Source organism: Aspergillus homomorphus (assembly GCF_003184865.1).
Source record: "Aspergillus homomorphus CBS 101889 unplaced genomic scaffold BO97scaffold_13, whole genome shotgun sequence".
NCBI lineage: Eukaryota > Fungi > Ascomycota > Eurotiomycetes > Eurotiales > Aspergillaceae > Aspergillus > Aspergillus homomorphus.
In genome coordinates, this window is record NW_020291899.1 from 14516 (window position 1) to 38808 (window position 24293).

Sequence of the window (24293 nt, forward strand, 5' to 3'; positions counted from 1 at the left end):
TCTCCACTCTTCCTTTTGCTGTGTGTTTGGTGTTTGTTTGGACGCATCCTCCCGGAGGATTGCTGCTTTGTTGGTTGATTTGTGGTTGTATAATTCTTTCCATTCTTCTCTATTTCTCGCCGGCTCCGACGAGGCTGAACGCCCTCCTCCGCCCTCCTCCCCAAAAACTACGGCTTACGGCTTGTGCTGGTTGGAAGCCTTCACCACAATAAAACAATACCCCCTGCATATTTAGAATGCCTCACCCCGAATCTCCCGCACCCGCCATGCAGACCGCCGTCTCGAAAACCCCCTCCGGGGTCCCCCCCACGTACGAGGAGATCGGCTCCCTCCTCCACACCATCTTCAACGCAGAGACCTCCCAGCAGGCCCTCGATGCCTCCTACGCCGTGACCAACCTGCTCATCCAGAGCGTCGGCGTCGCCGGCTTCACCCACTACAACATCCTGCCCCAGATCCAGAAGGCCGCCACCGATAAGAAGAATGGCGCTCTCCGCGAAAGTGCCATGCTGATCCTCGGCGCCATGTTCGAACGCTTCCCCCGCGAACACCCGCTCAGCGAAGTCGTCTTCCTGCTGCAGGACGGTGGCCTGCTGCACCTCGCCCTCGATCTGCTGGCTGACAAGGGTGCTGTGGTTCGCGATGCCGCCCAGTACGCCATCGACGCCCTCTTTGCCTGCCTCAAGGCGGAGTCTCTCGCCAACGCGCTGCTCCCCGCCCTCTCCGCTTACTTGAACCGCAACACCGCCAAGTGGCAGGGCTTCGTCGGCGCTTACTCTCTCCTCGAGAAGATGGCCGTGAAGGCCCAGATGGGTGCCGGCTCCCTCGAGGAGGAGCGCGAGAAGGATCTGCTGCGCGAAGCCATGGGCAAGACCCTCAAGGATCTGATTCCTCTGGTTGAGTCCGGCATGCACGACCTGAAGAATGAAGTCGCCAAGCAGGCCATCAAGGCTATGAACGCCATCACTACCCTCCTGTCCAACGACGACGTCGCCCCCCGCATTCCTCTCCTGATCAAGACCATGGAGCAGCCCTCCGAGCAGACTCTGCAAAAGGCGATCCACGCCTTGTCCCAGACCACCTTCGTCGCCATTGTCACCTCCCCCGTTCTCGCCCTGCTCACCCCCCTTCTTGAGCGCTCGCTCAACGCTCCCACCACCCCTCAGGAGACCCTTCGCCAGACCGTCGTCGTCGTTGAGAACTTGACCAAGCTGGTCCACGATCCCGCTGAGGCTCGTACTTTCCTGCCCAAACTGAAGCCGGGTGTGCAGCGCGTCAAGGACCGTGCCTCTCTTCCCGAGGTGCGTGAGCTGGCCACCCGTGCCTTGGATGTCATTGAGAAGGCCATGGCCGACAAGGATGTCGCCGCCGGTGTCGTCGTCAAGATTACCCCCGACGAGGTCCGCACCGTTCTGGAGGCCAAGATCCAGGAGCAGGGCGGTTTGGTGCACCCGGAGCTGGTGACCTTGTTTGAACTCGGCAAGAACTACGTGTCCGAGATGGTCTGTGAGGACGTCAACTGCCGCATGCTGGACCGCATTCCTGCCTGCGTTGGCCCGTACCTGCGCGGACTGTTGGCGGATGACAAGCACGACGCTGTGGCATCGGCTGTCGAGGCTCACTTCGTTGAGGAGGACCACCGCAAGTTCGGCCGCGCCGAGCCCGAGGATCCCAATGAAGTCGAGATTGTCAACGCCAACTTCTCTCTTGCCTACGGTGGTATGTTGCTGCTGTCGCACACGAACCTTCGTCTGCTGAAGGGCCACCGTTATGGTCTGTGTGGCCGCAACGGTGCCGGCAAGTCCACCCTCATGCGCAGTATTGCCAACGATAAGCTGGAGGGTTTCCCCCCGCAAGATGTTGTCCGGACCTGCTTTGTCGAGCACAACCAGGGCGAGGATGCCGATCTGAGCATCTACGAGTTCGTCGTCAAGGACCCCAAGATCGCCGCGGAGGGTGAAGAGCACGTCCGCAGCGTTCTGTTGGAGTTCGGTTTCACCGATGGCCCCGAGGGTCGTCAGAACCAGCGCGTCGGATCCTTGTCCGGTGGTTGGAAGATGAAGTTGGCTTTGGCCCGTGCTATGTTGCTCAAGGCTGACGTGCTGTTGTTGGACGAACCGACTAACCACTTGGATGTTGCCAATGTCAAGTGGCTTCAGGAGTACCTGAAGGCCCACACCGAAATCACCAGTCTGATCGTTTCCCACGACTCCGGTTTCTTGGATGAGGTCTGTACCGACATCTACCATTACGAGCAGAAGAAGCTGGTCTGTTACAAGGGTAACTTGGCCGAGTAAGTGTGCCCGCCGCTTTTCTTCTGCCGTCAAATTACTAACCATCCGCGCAGCTTTGTCAAGGTCAAGCCCGAGGCCAAGAGCTACTACACCCTGTCCGCTAGCAACATTCAGTTCAAGTTCCCTCCTCCCGGTATCTTGTCTGGTATCAAGTCCAACACCCGCTCCATCCTCCGCATGACCAACTGCTCCTACACCTACCCTGGAGCCAGCAAGCCGTCGCTCCAGGACGCCTCGCTGTCCCTGACCCTCTCTTCCCGTGTCGCCATTATCGGTGGTAACGGTGCGGGTAAGTCGACTTTCATCAAGATGTTGACGGGTGAGACCATCCCGCAAACCGGCAAGGTCGAGAAGCACCCCAACCTGCGTATCGGTTACATCAAGCAGCACGCTCTGGAGCACGTGGAGATGCACTTGGAGAAGACCCCCAGTCAGTACCTGCAGTGGCGTTACGCCAACGGTGATGACCGTGAGGTGCACTTGAAGCAGACTCGTATCCTCACCGAGCAGGACAAGGCGCAGCTGGAGAAGCCAGTGGATCTGGGTGATGGACGTGGACCTCGCCGCATTGAAGCGTTGATGGGTCGCCAGAAGTGGAAGAAGTCCTTCCAATATGAAGTGTGAGTCTATGTGACATGACTTTCGTACTTGACTATGTCGCTAACACGGTGTCTAGTAAATGGGTCGGTCTCCTTCCCAAGCACAACACCATGATCTCTCGTGAAACTCTCATGGAGCTGGGGTTCGCCAAGCTGGTGCAGGAGTTCGACGATCACGAGGCGTCCCGTGAGGGTCTCGGTTTCCGTATTCTCGAGCCGAAGGTGATTGCCAAGCACTTTGAGGATGTCGGTCTGGACCCCGAGATCGCCAGCCACAACCAGATCTCCGGTTTGTCCGGTGGTCAGAAGGTCAAGGTTGTGCTGGCTGGTGCCATGTGGAATAACCCCCACTTGCTGGTGCTGGACGAGCCCACTAACTTCTTGGATCGGGACTCCCTCGGTGGTCTGGCGGTGGCCATCCGCGACTTCAAGGGAGGTGTGGTCATGATCTCTCACAACGAAGAATTCGTGGGTGCGCTGTGCCCCGAGCAGCTGCACGTGGCGGACGGTCGCATCGTCGGTCGCACCAACAATGCCATTGCCCTTGACCGGTTCGAGGACAGTGCCACCAACTCGCCCCAGCCCGGCAGCACGGCGGTCAACTCGACCGCCACCAGTGCGGCCGCCTCCGCGGTGAACTCGGGCGCGGAAGAAGGCGAGCTGAAGTTCAAGGCTCGCAAGAAGAAGAAGTTGACCCGTGCGCAGCTCAAGGAGCGCGAGGCGCGTCGTCGTCTGCGTCACCTGGAGTGGCTGCAGAGTCCTAAGGGTACTCCCAAGCCCGCGGACACGGATGATGAGGAGTAAACTGTGAATGACCGCTATGATTGCTGGATTGGATTATAGACTTGTTTTGCTTGATGACTGTCCATGAGTATATAGAGAGCTGTAGACTTGATTCTCAGCATAGAAGCATCAGTTTTGGTAATGGTATTGTTGTGTTCGAGTGATATTGGTCTTTTACTGGAATAATATGGTCTAAATGTGTAAAGTACGTAATGATACGCAGTCCTAACAATACAACAGAGTAGTCGTCATGCCGCCCCAGTTGGACTCCACCAGGCGCGGATTGACAGGGCGAGGAGCCAATGCCTGAAGCGTGCGGTGTCAATCCCCTGGCCAGACCACCGCCTGTCACAGTCCACTCTCCTTCCTTCATCATCCACTACTCTCCCATGTAATTAATTCTCTCTCCTCTCTCCTTTTCAGCATGCCCTCTTCATTTGACCTTCACATTCTTTTCTAGCTTCCTAATCTATGAACTCCATGATACTCATCAACTAATAATCACAACCAACTCCGACAATGCCGCCCACGGGCACCCCGGGACCCCATCCTTACCGGGACAACCTCAACCAAGACGCGCCGCCGCCGTCCAGGAAATCGCTATCCTTCTCCCCAATCCCTGAAGAAGAATCCTCCGATGACGACGAACACAGCAGCATCAAACTTCACCGCCTCGACACCCACCAAACCTCCACCTCCACCTCCACCTCCCACAAACCACTAGCAACCGCAACAGCAACCGCCTACGCATACCCAACAACCAACCGCCCCTCAGACGTCGAAGCCTACCTCTCCTCCATCACCGAAGCCGAGCGCGAACTCCTAACCGCCGCGCACGATTTCGAACTCACCGACGACGATGACAGCGATGCGCAATCCGTTGGCTCGGACGTTGGGCTTAGGAAGGGCTCGTCGGCGGGAGGCAGGCATCGGCGCAAGTCGTCGTCGTTCCGGCGGCATACACCCCGTATGGGCTGGGGGTGGCAGAAGACGAGATACTATTATCGGAAAGTTTGGTGGAGGGCGCTGGTGGTTGTTGGGCTTGTTTTGGCTGGGTTGGTGTGGGTGTTTTTGAGGTTTGCGGGGAAGGGGAGGGAGGGGGGGAGGGTGGTTGTGAGTTTTTCCTTCCCTGTCCCCTCAGCTCGGTTTTCAGCTGGCTAGGTGATTTAGGGGTGTGAGTTTTTGTGGTCCAGAGCTAATTGATGTGTTTGGTAGGATATGCCTCCCTCTGAATCGTGGTTTCCGACTCCACAAGGCGGTGCGCTTGAGGATTGGGCGGATGATTATCGCAGGGCCGAGATGCTGGTGCGGAATATGACGCTCATTGAGAAGATCAATATTACGACTGGAGTTGGGTGGCAGATGGGCATGTGTGTCGGGAATACAGGTTCGTCTTTTTGTCCCTGATAAACGTCTGGAACTACGGGTTAACCAGGGGCATTCTACTATAGCGCCCGCCGAGTTTGTCAAGTTTCCCTCGTTGTGTCTGCAGGACGGACCGCTGGGGCTGCGCTACGCGGACTTGGTCTCCGCCTTCCCCGCTGGAATTACCACCGGCGCTACCTGGAATCGGGAGTTGATCCGCCAGCGGGGCGTGGCGCTGGGCGAGGAGGCACGTATCAAGGGTGTTAATGTGCTTCTTGGTCCTTCTATGGGTCCTTTGGGGATGATGCCCGCTGGCGGTCGCAATTGGGAAGCGTTCGGGGCGGACCCGGTTCTTCAGGGTGTGGCGGCCGCGGAGACTATTCGAGGCATTCAGAGCACAGGGGTGATGGCTACGGCTAAGCATTATATCATGAACGAGCAAGAGCATTTCCGTCAGCCCTACGAGTGGGGCATTGCAACGGCCCTGTCATCCAACATCAACGACCGTACGCTACACGAGGTCTTCCTCTGGCCCTTCGCGGAATCCATCCGGGCCGATGTCGCCAGCGTTATGTGCTCGTATCAGATGGTGAACAACAGCCACGCCTGCGAAAACAGCAAGTTGCTGAACGGTATCCTCAAGGACGAGCTGGGCTTCCAGGGCTTCGTGCAGTCCGACTGGCTGGCCCAGCGCTCGGGCATCAACAGCGCTCTGGGCGGACTTGATATGAGCATGCCTGGCGACGGCCTTCACTGGGCGGACGGCCAATCCTTATGGGGATCGGAGTTGACTCGTGCCGTGCTCAATACTTCGGTCCCGATGGAGCGCTTGAACGACATGGTCACTCGCATCGTAGCAGTCTGGTACCACTTGGGCCAGGACGCATGGGAACGACCGCCCCCTGAGGGCAATGGCGGTCCCAATTTCTCCTCCTGGACCAACGACGAGGTTGGCTGGATCTATCAGGGGTCCCCCAGTGAGGAGACCTACGGGGTGGTGAATCGCTTCATCAACGCCCAGGGTGAGGGCGACAATGCCCACTGGATCATCGCGCGCAAGGTTGCGACCGAGGGAATTGTGCTCGTGAAGAACGACCGGCAGACACTGCCACTGTCCCGCCGCCCCACGACTGATTTGGGAGCCGTGTTTCACGTGGGTGTCTACGGTGATGATGCGGGCTCGGCACTGGGCCCCAACGCCTGCGCGGATCGCGGGTGCAACCAAGGAACCCTGGCGATGGGCTGGGGCAGCGGGACGGCCGAATTCCCGTATCTGGTCAGTCCGTTTGAGGCTTTGCAGTCCGCCTGGGAGACGGAGGTCGAATTGAGCCCATATCTCCGCAACGCGGTGATGCCGGCGGAGGTGTCCGACAAGGACCTGTGTTTGGTCTTCGCTAATGCCGACTCGGGAGAAGGGTTTATCTCGGCGGGTGGCATCCATGGCGATCGCAACAATTTGTTCCTGCAGAAGGGCGGTGACACTTTGATCGAAACGGTCGCGCGAAACTGCGCGGGGCCGACCGTGGTGATCGTGCATGCGGTAGGTCCTGTGGTGGTGGAGTCGTGGATCGATCTGCCAGGGGTCGATGCGGTGCTTTTCGCTCATCTGCCGGGTCAAGAGAGCGGCCACGCGTTGGTGGATGTCTTGTTCGGCGTGGTTGATGCCAGTGGGCGGCTGCCGTACACGATCGGCAAGAGTCTGGAAGACTATGGACCCGGGGCGCAGGTGCTGTATGAGCCTAATGCACCCGTGCCGCAGGTAGATTTCCAGGACGGGCTGTATATTGATCATCGGTATTTCGATCGACACAACATCACGCCGCGGTTTGAGTTTGGATTCGGATTGTCGTACACGACGTTTGAGCTTGCCGATCTTCATATCCAGGGCCTGCAGTCCAAGTCCCGTCTCCCGGCGTCTCGACCGCCCCAGACCGTCTTTCCCCCGGCGTACGAGACGGAGCCGCCGCGCAATGAGTCGGTGCTGTTCCCTGCAGACTTCCGGGCGATTCCCCAGTACATTTACTCGTACCTCACGTCGATGAACGGCACCGCGGCGGCCAACTACACGCACTATCCGAAGGGATACGACCAACCGCAGCCGTTGTCGCCGGCCGGCGGCGGCCTGGGCGGGAACCCATCGCTCTATGAAGAGGTGGTGAATGTCGAGGTCGCGGTGCGCAACACGGGGCCGCGGGCCGGTCAGACTGTGGTGCAGGTGTATGTCTCATTCCCCGAGAACGTGACCGAGGATGGTGACTGGGTGGAGGTGCACGAAGGGGAGCGTCTGTCCAGCAAGAAGAAATTGGAGCGGATGCCCGAACCGATTGAGTTTCCCATGCGCGTGCTGCGCAATTTCACCAAGGTCGCCCTGGAGGCGGGGGAGCAGCAGACGGTGGCGATGACGTTGAACCGGAAGGACTTGGGGTATTGGAGCGTGCGAGAGCAGAATTGGGTGATGCCCGATGGCAAGTTTGCGATTTGGGTCGGACAGAGTTCACGAGATCTTCCCTTACGAGGGGAGTATTGATGATGATGTGAACTTCGGACTGGCCGTAGTGATTATGCTGCCTACTCGGAATAGTTGGTTAGTACACTGTGATGTGATGATCAGTGAGACACACAGTAGACGAAGACCTTAGCGAAGGGATTGAGAGCAAGGTATTGGGGGAAATTCTACACATCCGAGACACCCGGGGGAATGTACAGTTGCATTGCATGAATAGTACAGGTGACCCTCGTGTATGTAAATAGAAAATGGTCGGGAATTATGGGTGCCTAGCTGAATGGTGTTGGTGGACTTGGGGGAGTTTGTGCTGTCTTAGTTATTCCTGAATAATCTGGAATAATCTGCAGAGTGCAGATGATATCATCGGCTGGAAATAGAAACGATCCAGGATCCACTGCAGGGTCCAGCGGGGGATTTTCGGGTTCGGATAAGACGGTTGTGGTGGTGGGAGAAGATAACCTAAACAGAATGACATTCTTTCTCAACCGAATTAATTACTAAGTCACGCTGGGCAGTGAGCATTAACGAAGGCAACTGAAACCTGATCAACCAGTTCCCCAATGGACTGAAGGGGGAACTTCCCCGAGACAAAACCCGCCGATCAGCAAATAACTCAATAGTCGTGTGGGGATGTTTCACTTCTCCATCGCGACTCGTCTCTCGACAGGACCGGGCAGGGCAACTTGGTCACGTTGGAGAGCATTCAGCATATAAAGGCAGCTCTGGTCGCCCCGGATATTTGCTATCATCCCCCAGCACAACAAACAAGAACAACCACAACTTCAATCCTCCTGACAACTCACCAATCAACCAAAATACCTACCCCAAAATGAAGCTCCTTGCTCTCCTCTCCACCATCGCCGGTGTCTCGGCCCTTCCTCAGGCCGCCACCACCACCGCCAGCCAGCAACAGCAAGCCAACTTCAACTCCTTCAACGTGATGTCCGCTCGCTCGGCCTCGCCCATCCACCTGCTTCCCTTGAACGCCGCCTCGGGCGGCTTCTACCTGGGCCTGCAGAACGCCTCGAGCTACTGCCCCGAGGTTGTGGAGAAGCTGGGCGCTTGTCCCCCAGGCACCGAGACCGTGTTCGACGCCGGCGCCAACTCTCTTGTACGTTTGGCCCAAAAAAACCCTCATCCCCAACCCCCAAAGTCTCCCCCAAGCTCCAACCATGGGCCATCAACAAATAACTAACCCCGAGAAAAACAGGACGTCTCCGTCCCCGGCGGCCAACAAGTCTACATCGCGCCCTCCGGCGCCCTAGCCTTCACGCAGCCCCACTCCGCCAACATCCCCGCCGGTAGCGTGGTCGGCGCCTTCAGCTACTCGCAGAAGCCCGGCGCCACCTTCGGCTACTGGACCCTGGAGAACAGCGGACTGATCGCTTGCCCTGTTCCTGCTGCTGCTGCTGCTGCTGATGCTTGCTCCTCGGCTGTTCCCTCCGCTACCCCCACCCCTGGTGCTGCCAACACCGCCAGCAAGTGGCAGGTCTTCGCTGCTTGGGGTAACGCGACCGTTCCCTCGGGTAATGTCCGTGACTGCCTTGGCTTTGATGCTTTGGCTGTTGGTCGGAACGGTAGTGCTGCTGCTTGGGAGTATCTGTAAATTACTTACTCTCTTGTCGGAGTAAAATTTGATTTGGGGATAATGTGGGCTGGATGGAATTGGGATTTGGGGTTGGACGTGGGTTTTGACGACTCCTGTCTTTTGTTCTGTTCGGTCTGGGGCCCAGTTCTATGATTGATGGTGTATGTATATCGGGGATCGATGGTTACGTATATAATTATTATGGTATTGACTTGGGGTTTTTCCCCGTGGTTTTTAATGTTATTATTTGGATGATTGAAGATCGTTGCTTTGACTTTGTAGGATCAGCTGAAGATTATTGATTATCTGATCAGATTAGGTTTGCCTGGTTAGTGGTGATGCCGTTTGGCTGGGGTCTGGCCCCCGTATTGTTTGGCGAAAATTAGCGGGGGTAAGCTTAATCCTGCTGGAATTGCAACACTCTGAGGTTATCCAATCAAGAACGGAAGCTTCAGCGTGGGATCATCTGTTAAGATTTAGTCTCGGACCAGATTCGGTTCCCAGGAACGAAGATGGTCTTGGCCCTATCAAATTACGTTTACCTCGAGTTCCTCACGCAGGGTCCCTGGAGTTGGTTTTGCTTTTTGTTTTATTGGAGTTTATGTACAGGGCTCTTTTCGAACCGTCTACTCTAGTTAAGATACATCCCAATGCAGGGTAGGGAGATTACCCTACCCAGTCAGTCAAAACCAAAACCAAGACCAGTCCAGTCCAAGACCAGTTCCAAGTCCTACGGACCCTCCGGCACCTTCCACCCCTGCCTCCCAACATCCTCCTTCTCCAACGAATTCTGCCTCGTAAGCAACGAAAGCGCCGCCGCCAATCCCGCAATCGCCGCCAAAACCACCCAGATAGTATGGAACGCATCCTCATAGGCACCCGTCACAACCCGCATCACCTCTGCATCCACATCGTGAATCTCCTTCATCTGCGGAATGAACCCGACCGCCTGGCTTGCATCGCGCAGCACGGAAATGGACGCGGGCAACTCGGTTCCGGTTTCGGTCAGTTGCGACATTCCGCGCTCGAACATGGAATTGAACACCGTCGAGCAGATCGCCAGGCCGAGCAGGGATCCCACGAACCGCGCTGTCACCAGCATCCCCGCTGCGAGACCCTCGTCGTTGACCTTTCGCACGCTCGCGAGGACAGTGATCATTGTCGCGACGAGAGTCGTGCCCAGTCCGGCGCCTAGGATTGCCTGGAAAGCGTAGGCTTGTGCGGGGGTGGAATCTGCGTCAACCATGTAATTTAGGCCTAGGAAGATAGTGGTGATGATCCAGCCTGTCCAGAGGGCGATGCGGTACTTGCGTCTCCAGTCGATGAGCAGGGAGACGATGATGCTCATTGCCACGACGAGGCAGCAGAGCGGGAGAATGGATTTGGCCGCTTGGATCGGTGTTTCCAGGTAGACGGCTTCGAAGAAGAGCGGGAGGTAGAGGAGGACCGGGTTTAGGAGGGCGCCGTAGAACGCACCGGATAGGGTTCCCGTGATGATGGAGATGTTGTCGAAGATCTGATATGGGATCATGGGCGCGACGGCTCGGTTCTCGACGAACCCGAAGGGAACGATCAGCAGGAGGCCGATGAGCAGCGGGACGAGCGTCTGCCATGAGCCCCAGGGGTAGAGGGTATCCGCCCAGCTGAGCGGTAGGGCAATGGTAGTGCCGATGACGATGAACAGCGCGAAGCCGAGCCAGTCGAGTCTGCGGATCTTCTCATTGACGCTCCCTTCTAACGGAGTGAGATGGAGGAAGAAGAAGGCCAGAACGCCCGTGGCGCCCGCGGTGATGAGATTGATCCAGCCCAGCCAGGGCCATCCAACCTCCTGCGCGAACTGGCCGCCGATGAAGGGGCCCGTCACGGCGCCCACGGCATTCGCCATGGACATGACGCCCAGCCACCGCGGGCGCTCCTTCATGGTCGTGATGTCACAGAGGATGATGGTTTGCAGGACGTCTAGCCCGCCTGCCCCCAGACCCTTGATCAGCCGGCCGACGACGATAATGTCCATGTTTGTTGCGGTGGCGAAGACGATCGACCCGATCCCGAAGAGGATGATGGAGGCGTAGAGGACGTATTTGCGGCCCACCACATCCGAGATGCTGGAGTAGACGGGCTGGGTGACGGCTATGCCGAGGATGAAGGCGATGTTGGCCCAGAAGGACTGGAAGTTGGTCCCGTGCAGCTGGTCGGCTATGACCTGCGAGATGAATTGTTAGCTTGACAGAAGCGCCGTGGCCAATGTGAGGCAAAAGACTTACCGGCAAAGCCAACGACAGGGCCGTCACATCCCAGGACACGATGAGGGCAATCACCGCCAGCATCAGGATCGACAGGTAGAAGGAGTAGTGCTTTCTTTGCGGCGCCGGCGTTGGTGACTGGGACCCGGACGCGGCCTCGTCTTGTCGGGTCACTCTGGCCTCCGGATCCTGGTCGTGGCCCCGGCTCTGGCTCGTGGTTTTCTCCATGCTCCCTTCGTCCTTGTTTAGTTGACGCTGTTAGATGTCAGTCGAGGCTGAGATGGAATCAGAGCTGACGGGGGAAGGCGGATACAGCAGTTAAACACACGCCGGGCCACATCCTCGTCTCTCAACTCCTACTCCTACTCCTACTCCTACTCTTACTCCAAGCAGACGCCGGAGCCAGGCAGACGTCGGACTCCCCATTTTCCTCCTCTGTTCTGTTCTTGGTCCTTGGGCCCCAGGACTGGCAGCTGACAGGATGGATGTGGATGTTGGCCAGGTGCTCAGCGTTGCATTGACGGCTGACTGACGGGCTTACTACGCGGATACTCCGATACGAGACGATACCTAGTACTGTATAATGGATTATCACGGAAAAGCGGTAATGACGGGTGTATCATTGGAACTGTCGGTCTTACACTAGGCCCTCTTACTCTTACCCTGGACAAAAGATCTTACGACGATGAGGTTCAAGTCGAGATCCACGCCGCCGGCCTCAACTTCCGCGTAAATGACTCGCTTCCTATTATATTGAAGTGGCAGACATACTGACAACGCCGGCAGGATGTTCTGGGGGCGATCGGTATCATCGAGGTGACCCCTCCTACCTTTGGCTACGAGGCCACTGGGATCGTGCGTCGCGTTGGACCGAAGGCAGGAAAGCTCAGCGTTGGGGACAGAGTAGCCCTCGTAGGGTTTGATGTCTTTGCGTCGACTGTCACGACCACCGAGAGGCTCTGCGAAAGGCTCCCGGATGAACTCGACTTCATCAACGGAGCTTCCATGCCGCGGGTCTTTGCTACGGCCATTTACTCGCTCATCAACGTCGGGGGACTTCGGCGAGGCCAGGTATGTGAGAATCCTCTCCGAGAAAAGCAGTGGTTTTGATTCTGCTGGCAGTCTGTTCTCATCCATAGCGGATGTGGTGGCGTGGGCCTAGCTGCAATCCAACTAGCTCGGATGATTAGCCGAAATCTTTACAACGGTCAGCAGTGAGGAAAAGATTAACTTCCTTGTACAGGAGCTTGGCATCTCGAGAGATCACATATTCAACTCGCGGTGGGTGAGCTTCCAAGAAGATCTGCTAAGACAAACTAACGGTAGAGGCATTGATTTGGCGCTCAACTCACTCTCGGGTGAGTTGCTCCATGCAACTTGGCGCTGCATTGCGAAATGGGGGACTTTGGTAGAGATTGGCAAGCGTGACCTTCTCGGCGGAGGCAAGCTGGAAATGGAATTGTTCCTTGCCAATCGTAGCTACCGTTGTGTAGACATTGACCAGATGTGCAAGGAGGGACCCGAGATAATCAGCCCGTGAGTGCCGGCCGTTACGCACATGAGGTCCACGGCTAACATGACAGCAAGACTACTCCGTTCCTGATGGAGTTTTTCCGCGATGGCCATATTCGAGCCATCCCTATCGACAAGGGTTTCCCTTGCTCCAAAATACAAGAATCATTCCAGCACATGCAGCAGGGCAGCCACATTGGGAAGATTGTGCTTCGATTTCGCGCCCCGACATCGGCGGAACTCCAGCTTGGACAGATTCAGCCTGTCAAATTGTCTGCTACGGCCGTGCTTGACAGCTCAGCTTCATATCTGCTCGTGGGGGGGGACTGAAGGCTTGGGGCGGTCTGTAGCGGGGTGGATGGTCCAGCACGGAGCGAGACACCTCACATTCCTCTCGCGCAGCGCTGAGACAACCGACAGACACAAGCTCTTTGTGAATGAGATCCAGAGCATGGGCTGTGAGGTGCATCTCGTACGCGGAAGTGTCACTAATGTGGCAGACGTAGCGCGGGCAGTTGCGGAGTCCCCTCGCCCCCTCAAAGGGGTACTCCAGATGACAATGGTGCTTCAGGACCAAGCTGGCAGAAGATGACCATCGACGAGTGGAACGAAACGACGGCGCCCAAGGTGAAAGGAACATGGAACCTTCACAACGAAACGCAGTCGCGGAATCTCGATTTCTTCATCCTATTTAGCTCACTCTCCGGAATTGTGGGTCAGCATGGACAGGCTGGTTATGCCAGTGCAAACACTTTCCTCGACGCATTTGTCAAGTTCCGGACAAGCAAGGGGCTCCCTTGTACGTCGCTGAACATTGGTGCCGTGGAGGGATCAGGCTACCTGGTCGAGCAAAATGAACTGCTAAACAAGATGAAGGGGACAGGCTGGCGGGCCGTGCAGGAATCAGAGTTACTGGAGGTGTTGGGGACCGCAATGCTCTCGGCAACAACTAAGGTCAAAGAGGATGAACCGCCGAAGTCGAGCCTCGTCGACCCAAACACTATTCTCGTGGGCATTGCACCAGTAATCCCCCTCAGCAGTCCTGACAGCAGCGCCAGGCTACGCAAAGATGTTCGTATGTCGGTCTTTCGCAACATCCGCAGCCAAGGCAATGCGACTGCCTCCAGCGACCGTTTGCGACAATTCCTGAGCGCAGCCAAGGCCAGCCCAGAAACGCTGAACACACCCCAGTCAGTTGCCTTGTTGGCGCAGGAGATTGGGAAGAAGCTCCTGGGCTTGGTGCTGCGGTCTGTGGACGATGAGATTGATGTAGCTCTGCCACTTGCGCAACTCGCTTGGACTCGATGGTGGCGGTAGAAATGCAGGCCTGGTGGAAGCAGATGTTTGGGCTAGATATCAGTGTGCTAGAAATGCTGAGCATGGGAACGCTCGAAAAGCTAGGCAAGCAGGCTGCTGATGGTTTGCTGGGGCTGTAGGAGCACTAGAACGACTTCAGGCAGGGGCGTGGCGGCGTTTATCTAATAGCCACACTACCGCTGGAAAGCAAAACAAGTACAGCAAGGATGGTATCATTTTCACGAAGGGGATAAATATCATCTCTCTTCTTTGTCCATCTCATCTAACCGTTGAACAAGCACTTCTGATAAGGCCATTCGTGTTTCCTGTTCAAACCCTCAAATTTCTGAAACCCCTGGGACTCATAGTATCGGACCAACTTGCCGTCGCCACCTGCATAGCAATCTACTCGCAGCAATGAGACTCTAGCCTTGCGGGCAAGATCACGGGCATGGTCCAAGAGGCGTCTGCCAATCTGATTGCCAGCGTATTGTCGATCCGTAACTAGTAATCGCACGTAAAGCTCCGGCTCAGATACAGGGGCCACATAGGGCGACCTATCTCCAAGCGCAAGTGCCCCCACGATGTCCATCGGAGCTTCTCCGGGCATGGTATCCGTACCCTTGACAGCAAGCCAAAGACCATGGCCAGTAGTTGCAAATTCCCGGAACTGCTCGGCGCGATCTGAATTCTCGGAGAACGGCGCTGTCCCCCACTGTCCCGCTCTGTTGTGGGATACTAGCCATTGCACTGCGGTATCTAGAAGGTCGGAGACTGCGGGCACGGCGTCCAATGTTCCCCGGATGATAGTGATGTCTTCAACTTAACTGTTAATCTTAGTATCTGTGAATGGTAATGTGTTTTGTTTCTTTAGCAAAGCACGACTTACTTTGATTCCATTTTCTGAGCGATGAAATGGCCTCTATAAGCTCATCTACCTAACTCGTCTTGCTGGTTTCTAGGGTAGTAGCACGTCCGGTATTGTAAATACCAGCTTGACAATGCCGGTACAAATCCGATACGCCTGTCCGTACAGGTCCGATATGCAGTCGATACATAGTACCGGCCTTGTATCGGATTAAGAGTCAGCTGATGAGCCTCTGATAGCGAGACCGCACTCTCACCTGCAGCTGGGCAAGTGTTCCTCATGACGCAATCTCTCCAAGAAACCAGGCAAGATGACATGAACCGGGATACTGAGTCTGCATAATACCGAATCGTACCCAGTGGACCTGGAAAGCGAACGGAGGAGCACTGAGTCCATTCCAGACAGGTCATTGAGCATGTCAGCACCCACAACCAGGCGCAATCGAGCCCTCGCCTCATGTGAACCTTGCCGAGAGAGGAAAACTCGATGCGATCACGGCAGACCAGTCTGTGCCTCCTGCCGGCGTCGTGGCTTCGACTCTCGGTGCTACTACCATCCTGCCCCCCTGACTAAACATCGAAGTGCAAGTGCACAAAGACTGGCCGTGCCTACGCCATCCCAACCAACCATTGCTGCACCACCATGGAGCAGGACCAGTGCAAAATATCCCGGACGCTCTGCGGCTGGACCGCCCAAATTCCACACATGGCCTTTTATGTCGACCGTCTCGGACAGTGGGACCCTGCCAGACACTCCCTTGCCGGGCTCGCATGACAGCAAGGCCTATGAGGCCCACCTAGCCACCATGAAGGAGATTGTGTCTCAGTTGAGATACCTTCCTGTCATTGAAAAGTGTCTCCATCAGTACTACTCTGCTAAGCATAACTCACTTGTACCGAAACCAGTCGTTCTGCACCTTCTCAAAGCGCTCCGTAAAGATCTAGTATCGTCGGGCTATATCCTTGGAGAAACGGGAGATCGCGTTGAGTTGGGCGATATTTCGCGGTTATCAGAATCTGTACTGCTCTCTTCCTCTACAGAGGTTATCATCACCGCATCCTTGGACCTGCATGGTTTCTTAGCCTTGTTCTGTGGCCCGAATCTTCGAGTCGAGACTCTCGGTCTTTTGTATACTATGGCTGCCCGTGCTTCGGCTTTTTTCGTTGACCGCGACGAGGGTAAGGATGCCGGATTTGTCCCAGACATGGTTTGGTATAGCACGGTGACCTTACGACTAGCTCGGGACCTTGCACCCCAGTCAAACGACGTCATTATATGGTTGGCGAATGAAAATGGACAGCTCAGGTCATTCCTTGAAGGAGATACGAGTGAGCCACTTTATACATATCGTGAATGGGTGGATACTGATTGATTCCAGGCCTCGGTGTGTGGCGTCTGGTGGGCGATCTCTCGACCGATTTATTGGCTCTGGGCTTGAACAGGGAAGCGACATATTCCCCTGAAAGAACCCCGTTCTTCCTTGCAGAGTGCCGGAGGAGGTGCTTTGTGACTGAATATTACCTGGAGAAGATGTTTGGCCTGATGTTCAATCTACCTCCTCGCATGACCTCTCGATATGTGGACGTCAAGCTCCCCCTTGATTTGTCAGATGACGAACTTTTTGCCCAAACTCCCCAGGAACTAGAGGATGCAAAAAGTCGACTCACAGAAGATGGCTGGAACACAGATGGGAACCTTAGGGCAGCAACCTGGGCTCGATTGCGCTATATTCTGAGTCAGTTTCGGGAAGGAATTGTGGAATATCATTTTCAAGCATCACAGGCAGCTGACCCTGCCCAGCTCAGGTGTGTACAATCATTCGGACAGAGGTTGAACAGCACTAATGTTGTTTCAGAGAATTGTCTTCTCGATGTCGGCAGACGTGGGATAACCTGCTTCCCCACCTAAGGTATACTCAGGACTGTTGGGAATCCGACATGCCCCTGAGCACTTGTTATATGCACGCGAAGGTTCATCTAGCCTATCTCCAAATCCATTTCCAGATATACCACCTTCTTGGGGAGAATAGCTCAACTCCGCTTCCCGAGCTGCTGGACGTGTCTGCAAACATTCTGGAGACAGTGGTTCAGATGGGAAATACCCGCGGAAAGGGCGCCTTTACCTTGCATGATCTACCTGAAATCGTACGTGCTGCTCTACCCCTTTACCGATCATCTTCTTTGTCATAGCTGACAGGGTGAAGCTTCTGGCCTGCGGCTTGCCGTCTGCCGCAGTCCTCCTAACTACACTAGAGAACAATACGCAAGATACTTCAAGTACCCTTCCGCCTGGCATAAAGACATCAGCCGTGATTCGCAATGTTTCCGTCCTTACGTCGCAACTCGAAAGGGTGGCTAGTTCGCGGGAAAGAAATCAAGCCTTCTGCTTGCAGGCGGCAAAGGCCATCACGAAGAAATTGGACAAGATTTTGGACAAGCTTGCGACGTCAGAGTTTCAGGCTCGGACAGTTCCTGATGTTGCGACAAGCGTTGACGTAATGGGCTCGATGCCGACTCCGACCCCTGATCTTGACACTTCCCTCACTGGTGGAGGGGGTGCTGGAGATGGGGATGGGGAGATTGGTGCTTTTAATCTGGACGACTACGAGAATCTCGATCTAATGTCTTGGGCAATCGATTTTGACCTTGGAAACACGGCCAGCGACTGGACAATGATGTAAAACTCGAAATCATTACCGAGTTCTACGATGCCCAGGTATTCATACCCGTCGTTCGGAATGACTAGCAATGGGTGGAATATTTCTACTCAAGGCAGTGCTCTCTGTCGACCCAGAGACATGACAATTTTACTAGGAGATGGGGACACAACACGCTTGGCTTTTAGTTCTGACCCGAACGGACCTCGTGCTGTCCGCGTGCAATGAAATCTTCCACGATACGGACACATCCCTTTTCTCGAGTGGAGCAAGAACCGAGAATATGCGAACCCAATCATATCCTTGTATCTGGTTTGCTGACAATGATAATCCTATGTTTGAGATGGCCACCTACGTGCCCGGAACGATGAATCAGCTCATCGAAATCCACGCAGCCAAGATGCCTTCACCACGTCCTTCTTCCTGCTGTGCTGACCATTCCTTGTTCCTTTCTCCATAGTCAAGATCTCACCAAACAACAAGCCTGGTTGCAAAGCTCACGCCGGCAAAAACCTATCGCGGCCCACAGCCTCCTCGTTGGCTAGCTTTCGGGTTACTATTTACAGCGCCGGATACCTTGACCTAGGGATCAGAGTCAATGACGGGAAAAGCTAACGACTGAAGCATCTCATGTTGGGGCAATGAGAGGGTCGGCGGAAGTCTCCAGTCTCCAGATCCACGACGAGCTTTCCAACAGGGTAGAACTTAGAAGCTACAAAACGGCCCTGTCTACCATGATGGCTATCCGTCTTTACTTCTTAGAATACGATCCTGAAAGCTTCTATCTATCTATCTATCTATCTCTGGACCAAAAAGACGCTCAGACAAACAAGAATCATGTCTCAGGTTATATAATTTGGGACCGTATGGGTTTCTTCTCCCCTCCGCCAGCTGGCCTAGCTAGCTAGCTAGCCTCCTTCCGCTGAACCGGCACACTCCAGAGCGCAGCCCCGGCACCGAAAACCGCCATTGCAAGAACAATGTACATCCACGTTATCATGGGATCCACGGTCAGCGGCAAGACGGCCATAGCAAGGAAGGTCCCCACCGAGACGGTGGACAAATACAGCGCCATGGTCAGCGACCTCATTGACTTGGGCGCGTTGGCATACGCGTATTCCAGGCCTGCCACTGACGCAAGACACTCCGAGGAAGCGACGAGGATATAAGCGGGGACCTGCAGGAGCACGGAGACGTCGTTGGGGACCTGTCCGTGCATGCAGGTGCTCGACCGTGGATGGTCGTAGCAAGGCGGAGAGACGTAGATGGTCCGCTGGACGAAAGCGGCGTAGAGCATAGCCAGTGCGCAGACCATGAACCCCGCTGTGATGCGGGGGAAATGGTGGACGGGGTATCCGAGGTTGCGGACTGTGGGGAGGATGAGGCGGTCGAGTAGGGGGAGTAGGAAGAGTGTTGTGATGGGGTTTGTGTAGGGGAGGATGTCGTTGGGGATGCCGTGGGTTTGCATTGTCGCGGCTTGGGAGATGAAGTTGGTCAGGAGCTGGGAGAAGGCGGCCCAGTAGAACGGATAGAGGAGGAAGACTTTGCTTGCGCTTAGGGCTGTTTGGAGGTCGTCGATGAAGGCGTTGGTCCAGGGATGTTCTTGGTATGGGCTTTCGGGTGGTACAAGGGCGGGTCGGGCGTAGTTGAGGTCACCTTTCTGTTTGATTGTGATCCAGAGAGCGCGGAGGACGTTCGGTATAATGGATCCATCCGGTGCACTACTGGTATACCGGTCTTTGCTGGTCACGAATGCTATGAAGCCAATGATGAAGACGGTCATTGGGATGGCGAATGCTGCCGAGAACCCGTAGGATTGTTCGATTTCGACCGAAGCCAGAGCAGCAAGACAGCCGGCGTTGATAAAGAGAAAATAAGTTGCAAACATCCTGACGACTGTCAAACTTTGCATAAGAAAGAAGTCTAGGGACAGACCTTTGAACCGTCAAGTCTCTATCAATGACGACTTTTTCACCCGATTTGAGCAGACGGATACCTTGACCAGGAGATGTGTACTGCTCAGCAAGCAACGGGCTAACATTCGCCTTGATGCCACCAGTGCCGACGCCTATCAGAAACAGAGACAGAAGCAAGCCTGGCAATGTAATGACCGTATCTTGAACGGCAGGTAGAGAGGATAGGACCAAGATCGCCAATCCGCCGCCGTAGATAGCAGCAGAGTACAGGATGGTTTTCACCCGGCCGAGATACTGCTCGGCGACAACCGCACCCACGACAGGCGTCAGGAAACACCAGATCATGAAGCTTTGGTTGACGAAAGTAGCATGAGCCTGCCCGAGTCCTAGGTATCTGCGTCAGATTATGTCGCACTGGCTGGGTAAGCATAACAAACCTATTCCACCAGGGCGCATAGGGTCATCTCGTGGGTTCTGGATGTAATTCTGCATGGGCCCCAGGACCCCAAAATAGGCGAATCGCTCGCAGAACTCAATGGTCGCAATGAGCCAGACGGTGATTGGGAATTTGTCTGCGACTTTCCTTAAATGACCGTGGCCATTGGCGATGGAAGATGGTGGAGGAATGTCCTCTGCTATGGCTGGCAGGAGGGGAGTGCGGTCGGTCGCGATTAATGCAGTCGCAGTGTCTGGTTCAGGTCTAGACATGTTGGAAAGAAATGCGTCATATACAGATATCCAGTGAAGCCTAGAAGAACACTTTGAAGGTGACTTGGAGAATAACAAGAGAGGATCTCTGGCCTTGCAGAGAGATAAGCTCCTGGTGGTACCTGGTAAAGTATTATTGCTGTACTGGAGCGGTATAGTTTACTGTAAGCCGACACCCCCAAATACCACAATACCACCGCTTCATCGCCACACAAACGTCAACACCCACACTCCTGCTTCATCCTTCATTCTCTTATCAGAAACCTCAAAAAGGGCAGCCCCAACAATCACCCCATCATGCGGATGATGAACTCGATCCATCCCATCTCGGTATGTGGCTTCATCTAGCACAGATCCGCGCTCCCGCTCCAGCAACTCGCAGGCAATCGTGGCATCGTACTCCGGATGTCCCTGCAGAGTCATGACCCGGTTCGTGACGTAGATCCCCTGCACCTCGCACCGGTCGGAATGGCCCAGCTTCTCGACGGACGCCGGATACCGCGGGACGGCGTCGCGATGCATCTGATGAAGCGCCTGCCAGCCATTTGATCCTCATTAACACTATCCAACACGTCAGTCACAGAGTGAACAAACATACCAGTGAATCGCAGCCAAAGACTCTCTTCCCCGTCTCTGACAGTGTCACAGGGGTAACAGAGACTTCTCAGCCCAAAGGATTCCGTTCAGCCGTTTCTCCATATGCGCGTCCGACAATCTGGTGCCCGAAACAGACGGCCATGATTCGGACCCGCGATTGCTCGTGCAGCAGCGATTTGGTGAAGTCAACGAGCTTCAAGATCCAGTTGTTCGAGCCTGATGTGAAAGAATCATAGCCTTAACGAAAGAAAAGATATTAGCTGCAAGCTCTGAGCAGGAAGTGGACAAGATAGAGGGTTGATTCCCCGGGTCGGCGTCACTCACGGCTACCTGTCACGAATACCGAGCACCAACTCTGAGGATGCCCAAAATAGCAGGCAGAAGCTCCCGGGACATCTGTGAGAGGATTGGGATCTTGTCGCCGGGTCCAGCGCCGACTGAAAGCAGGGCTTGACTGACGTGCAGGGATGCATCTCGTATGCCGGCATAGCTCAGTCTTTGCCCGTTCCACTCCACTGCAGTGGCCTCTGGTGTGCGCGTTGCCCAGGCATCGACGAGGTCAACGACGGTTGTTTCGATGGCCATTGTCGGGGTAAACTCTAGCCAACACTCCCGGCAGTAGTTCCAGGGAAGGCACTGCTTCTGTTGTATACTGTATTAGAGAAGAAAAAATAAAAATAAAAATAAACTAAGATAAGGCAAAAATCTCGACTGACTTACCTTGGATAGTGTGCTTACGGCTTTAGTACGCCTCACTAAGCACGGCGGAAATGGGGAGTAAGCATCACTGCGCAGATCCCGGCCAAGAAGCTGGAGCAAGCGTTGCATGATCGATACGCACGATCCTCCTCTAATACTTGAGTAGCCGCAACGAGAATGGTAAACCGGCAAATACATTGTCTAGCCTAAGATGAAGTTCCTGATCAGCGCCAACGTGCCGAAATTCCGGTCTGTGCTCGGGGATGAGTCTTTGCAAGTTTCGTTCTGTCAAGACCATTCCGGACTCGCGGCGCAAATCAACGGTCCCGATGCGATAGACATCTGGGTATGCGAGAAGGATGAAGTCACCGAGGAGCTGCTGGAGCAGTGGCTGGGTCGGGATCAGGACTCCCCAAAAGCTCTGCTGGTCAGCGACGCCAAGCACATACCTGAGCTCGAGAAGCTGCTCAAGGATCGCGTGACTGAAATTCAGGCAGTGCCCAAGCAAGAAAACCAATCCGATTCGTCCTGGGTGGTGTCGACGCTCCAGGCAGGGGAGATGCTTTATGCTCGGGGTTGGGCCCGCGGCGCACTCCACCACAACGAAAACGAGCCCAGTGCCGACGAGACGGTCGTACTTGTTGGCGCGGGGATCATGAATCTTGTCACGGCAGAGTTCCTCGCTACCCGTGGGTTTCGAGTGCGGATTATTGACGCCAACCCGGATCCTCGGACCTGCAAGGACTGGACTCGTTTGGGGGTTACCCACGGGGGCTTCAATGCCCGCATGTTCACCTACACCGAAGCGGATAGCTACAATGAGAGAAGTAGCTCCATCTATCGTCATATGCGCCATGTCTTCCGCAAGACCAGTCTCAACGGCGGCCGAGATCGCCTGGGTCAATTCCTTTGAGCAGACTCCGACTTGGTTGGCACAATCGATGAAAGAAGACATCTACTTTGTCAACCGGGAAGCTGCAAAGCTCTGAGATGAGTACATGGACCGCGCCCCGGAGCTCTTCAAGGGTGTCTCGCTTCACGCCGACATTCTGCGCTTATATGCCAAAGACGTCGCTCTGGATGCGGCTACTGAGGTGAACCGAGGCCTAGGGTCGCTCATGGACGAGATCTCCCAATCCGAGCTCGTGAGAGAACATCCCGGGTTTGCTGCGGCTGCCAGGTCCAATGAACTTGCCGGTGCGCTCGCCGTGCAAGGGTTTACCCTCGGCATCCACTTATTCGTGGGGAAGCTGATCGATCGAATCATGGAGCTCGGTGGAGAGTTCACCTGGAACTGCTCGGTACAGAGAATCCGCCGCAACGCTGCTGGGGAGGTGACTTTGCTGGACTCACAGCTGGGACCTCTCCAAGGGAATCATTTCGTGATCAGCACCGGGGTGACGTGAAATGGACTCCTAGACGGCACGGCCTCGGAGGGACTGGTGCACGGCGTGTTGGGCGTGTGGCTGCAGCTCCCCAACCTGGACCCGATGATCCGGAATTCCATCAAGATCCATCGCCGCGGCTCGCTTGTCGAAGACATCAATGTGACCGTCTCGAGAAATGCTCAGACGAACGAAGAGGTTCTCCTTCTGGGAGGTGGATACGGGTACGTTGGGTTGGATCACCCGTCCCCAGAGACTCCAGGACTGCAGGCCCTTTTCGACGAGCTCGAGCGAGGAGCCAGGGACCCTGTGGCCGGAGGGGGAACGGAAATTCTGCATTCGACCGTTCACTTGTACGGGGTTGGGCATCTTTGAGGACATCGGCGCTGCAGGGGGTGGACATCTCCTCATCACGGGCGGGAACAACACCGGCGGCTTTGCCCAAGCGCCCGCCATTGCACGTGCCGTGTGTCGCGCCATCGCTGGGGAGCACGACCCCGTCCAGGTGCTCTTCCACCCCCATCGCAGCAAGCTGGTCTCCCCAGTGCAGTACAGTAAAGCCAGTCTGTAGGCAGCTAGAGAGATCCAGGAGGTATATCACAGTTGAAGATGGCAATAAGCTTAGGATAAGCGCAGATAACCTAGAGAGGAACTTACCTGTCAATGCCATCCAACACAGTCTCCTCCCTCCACAGTTCCTCTCAAGATTCAATACAGCGAAGTCGTCACGACCAGTTCATAGCACCAGTACACAAGACAATTGACGAAGGTATGTTCCCTTGCAGATGTTTGTGCTTCTCTGACTGGCCATGCTAATCAGGCTTAGTTGACTCACAAGGACTAACAGCACCATCAGCTGCTGGGTGAAGGGTGAACCATACTACGACAGTGGACGCTTCTCGAGCTAATTCAACGCTGCATGAATTTACCAGTTCACTTGGCAAATACGGCAAGCACACTCTACCTTGACCTGCTGCTCGTATTGAGAAGAAGTGAGGACTACATGTTGCAATCAACTGCAGCCTGGGCCCGATCTAGTACGGTGTACAGGGTCGTGACTATTCCGCCGTCAACACAACCATGGTTTTCCTACCCAGTGACATCAATCATCCATGAACAGAATATCCACCCCGCCGCAGTGCCCGATATACGCAATGCGATCTTTGAACTCTGGGACACAATCAATTGACAGTCTTTCAGATATGCTGAGTCAGCGCATCTGCCGCCTCCGACCGACATCACGACTCGGATCCCTTTAGGGGACTTTCAGGGGCTTCT

The 24293-nt window shown here is 55.3% G+C and overlaps 11 protein-coding genes across 11 annotated transcripts; 7 read left to right on the forward strand and 4 right to left on the reverse strand.

Annotated features, from left to right (window-relative positions):
- The first annotated feature begins 69 nt into the window (after positions 1 to 69).
- On the forward strand, positions 70 to 3839 carry BO97DRAFT_366827 (putative mRNA-nucleus export ATPase (Elf1)). The gene is made up of 3 exons (XM_025692631.1): positions 70 to 2293; positions 2348 to 2914; positions 2971 to 3839. Exons 1-3 carry the CDS (start codon positions 237 to 239, stop codon positions 3695 to 3697), a joined length of 3351 nt encoding a protein of 1116 aa, XP_025552465.1. The 5' UTR covers positions 70 to 236; the 3' UTR covers positions 3698 to 3839.
- A 193-nt stretch (positions 3840 to 4032) lies between these two features.
- BO97DRAFT_37301 (uncharacterized protein) lies at positions 4033 to 5082 on the forward strand. Its single transcript, XM_025692887.1, has one exon. The coding sequence runs from the start codon at positions 4196 to 4198 to the stop codon at positions 4835 to 4837; it is 642 nt and encodes a 213-aa protein (XP_025552466.1). The 5' UTR covers positions 4033 to 4195; the 3' UTR covers positions 4838 to 5082.
- On the forward strand, positions 4855 to 7915 carry BO97DRAFT_404854 (beta-glucosidase). The gene is made up of 2 exons (XM_025695046.1): positions 4855 to 5063; positions 5128 to 7915. The coding sequence occupies exons 1-2, from the start codon at positions 4895 to 4897 to the stop codon at positions 7566 to 7568; spliced, it is 2610 nt and encodes an 869-aa protein (XP_025552467.1). The 5' UTR covers positions 4855 to 4894; the 3' UTR covers positions 7569 to 7915.
- Positions 7916 to 8042: 127 nt separating this feature from the next.
- BO97DRAFT_477210 (putative IgE-binding protein) lies at positions 8043 to 9153 on the forward strand (the record flags this gene model as incomplete). The annotated part of the gene is made up of 2 exons (XM_025700530.1): positions 8043 to 8658; positions 8758 to 9153. Exons 1-2 carry the CDS (start codon positions 8377 to 8379, stop codon positions 9151 to 9153), a joined length of 678 nt encoding a protein of 225 aa, XP_025552468.1. The 5' UTR covers positions 8043 to 8376.
- Positions 9154 to 9865: 712 nt separating this feature from the next.
- On the reverse strand, positions 9866 to 11804 carry BO97DRAFT_442383 (MFS-type transporter sphD; the record flags this gene model as incomplete). Its single annotated transcript, XM_025698253.1, has 3 exons — positions 9866 to 11338; positions 11400 to 11633; positions 11763 to 11804. 3 exons carry the CDS (start codon positions 11802 to 11804, stop codon positions 9866 to 9868), a joined length of 1749 nt encoding a protein of 582 aa, XP_025552469.1.
- Positions 11805 to 11985: 181 nt separating this feature from the next.
- On the forward strand, positions 11986 to 14207 carry BO97DRAFT_442384 (MDR/SDR family oxidoreductase; the record flags this gene model as incomplete). Its single annotated transcript, XM_025698254.1, has 6 exons — positions 11986 to 12008; positions 12053 to 12107; positions 12165 to 12449; positions 12622 to 12914; positions 12962 to 13162; positions 13397 to 14207. The coding sequence occupies 6 exons, from the start codon at positions 11986 to 11988 to the stop codon at positions 14205 to 14207; spliced, it is 1668 nt and encodes a 555-aa protein (XP_025552470.1).
- Positions 14208 to 14469: 262 nt separating this feature from the next.
- Positions 14470 to 15335, reverse strand: BO97DRAFT_423528 (uncharacterized protein; the record flags this gene model as incomplete). Its single annotated transcript, XM_025696885.1, has 3 exons — positions 14470 to 15008; positions 15125 to 15253; positions 15311 to 15335. The coding sequence occupies 3 exons, from the start codon at positions 15333 to 15335 to the stop codon at positions 14470 to 14472; spliced, it is 693 nt and encodes a 230-aa protein (XP_025552471.1).
- Positions 15336 to 15469: 134 nt separating this feature from the next.
- On the forward strand, positions 15470 to 17734 carry BO97DRAFT_433627 (uncharacterized protein; the record flags this gene model as incomplete). Its single annotated transcript, XM_025697608.1, has 4 exons — positions 15470 to 16382; positions 16433 to 16859; positions 16910 to 17198; positions 17258 to 17734. 4 exons carry the CDS (start codon positions 15470 to 15472, stop codon positions 17732 to 17734), a joined length of 2106 nt encoding a protein of 701 aa, XP_025552472.1.
- Positions 17735 to 18614: 880 nt separating this feature from the next.
- On the reverse strand, positions 18615 to 20334 carry BO97DRAFT_449912 (H+/oligopeptide symporter; the record flags this gene model as incomplete). Its single annotated transcript, XM_025698891.1, has 3 exons — positions 18615 to 19599; positions 19646 to 20012; positions 20064 to 20334. 3 exons carry the CDS (start codon positions 20332 to 20334, stop codon positions 18615 to 18617), a joined length of 1623 nt encoding a protein of 540 aa, XP_025552473.1.
- A 201-nt stretch (positions 20335 to 20535) lies between these two features.
- On the reverse strand, positions 20536 to 21516 carry BO97DRAFT_423531 (uncharacterized protein; the record flags this gene model as incomplete). Its single annotated transcript, XM_025696886.1, has 2 exons — positions 20536 to 20868; positions 21286 to 21516. The coding sequence occupies 2 exons, from the start codon at positions 21514 to 21516 to the stop codon at positions 20536 to 20538; spliced, it is 564 nt and encodes a 187-aa protein (XP_025552474.1).
- A 325-nt stretch (positions 21517 to 21841) lies between these two features.
- On the forward strand, positions 21842 to 23586 carry BO97DRAFT_433629 (uncharacterized protein; the record flags this gene model as incomplete). Its single annotated transcript, XM_025697609.1, has 4 exons — positions 21842 to 22529; positions 22621 to 23027; positions 23067 to 23260; positions 23307 to 23586. The coding sequence occupies 4 exons, from the start codon at positions 21842 to 21844 to the stop codon at positions 23584 to 23586; spliced, it is 1569 nt and encodes a 522-aa protein (XP_025552475.1).
- Positions 23587 to 24293: the final 707 nt, after the last annotated feature.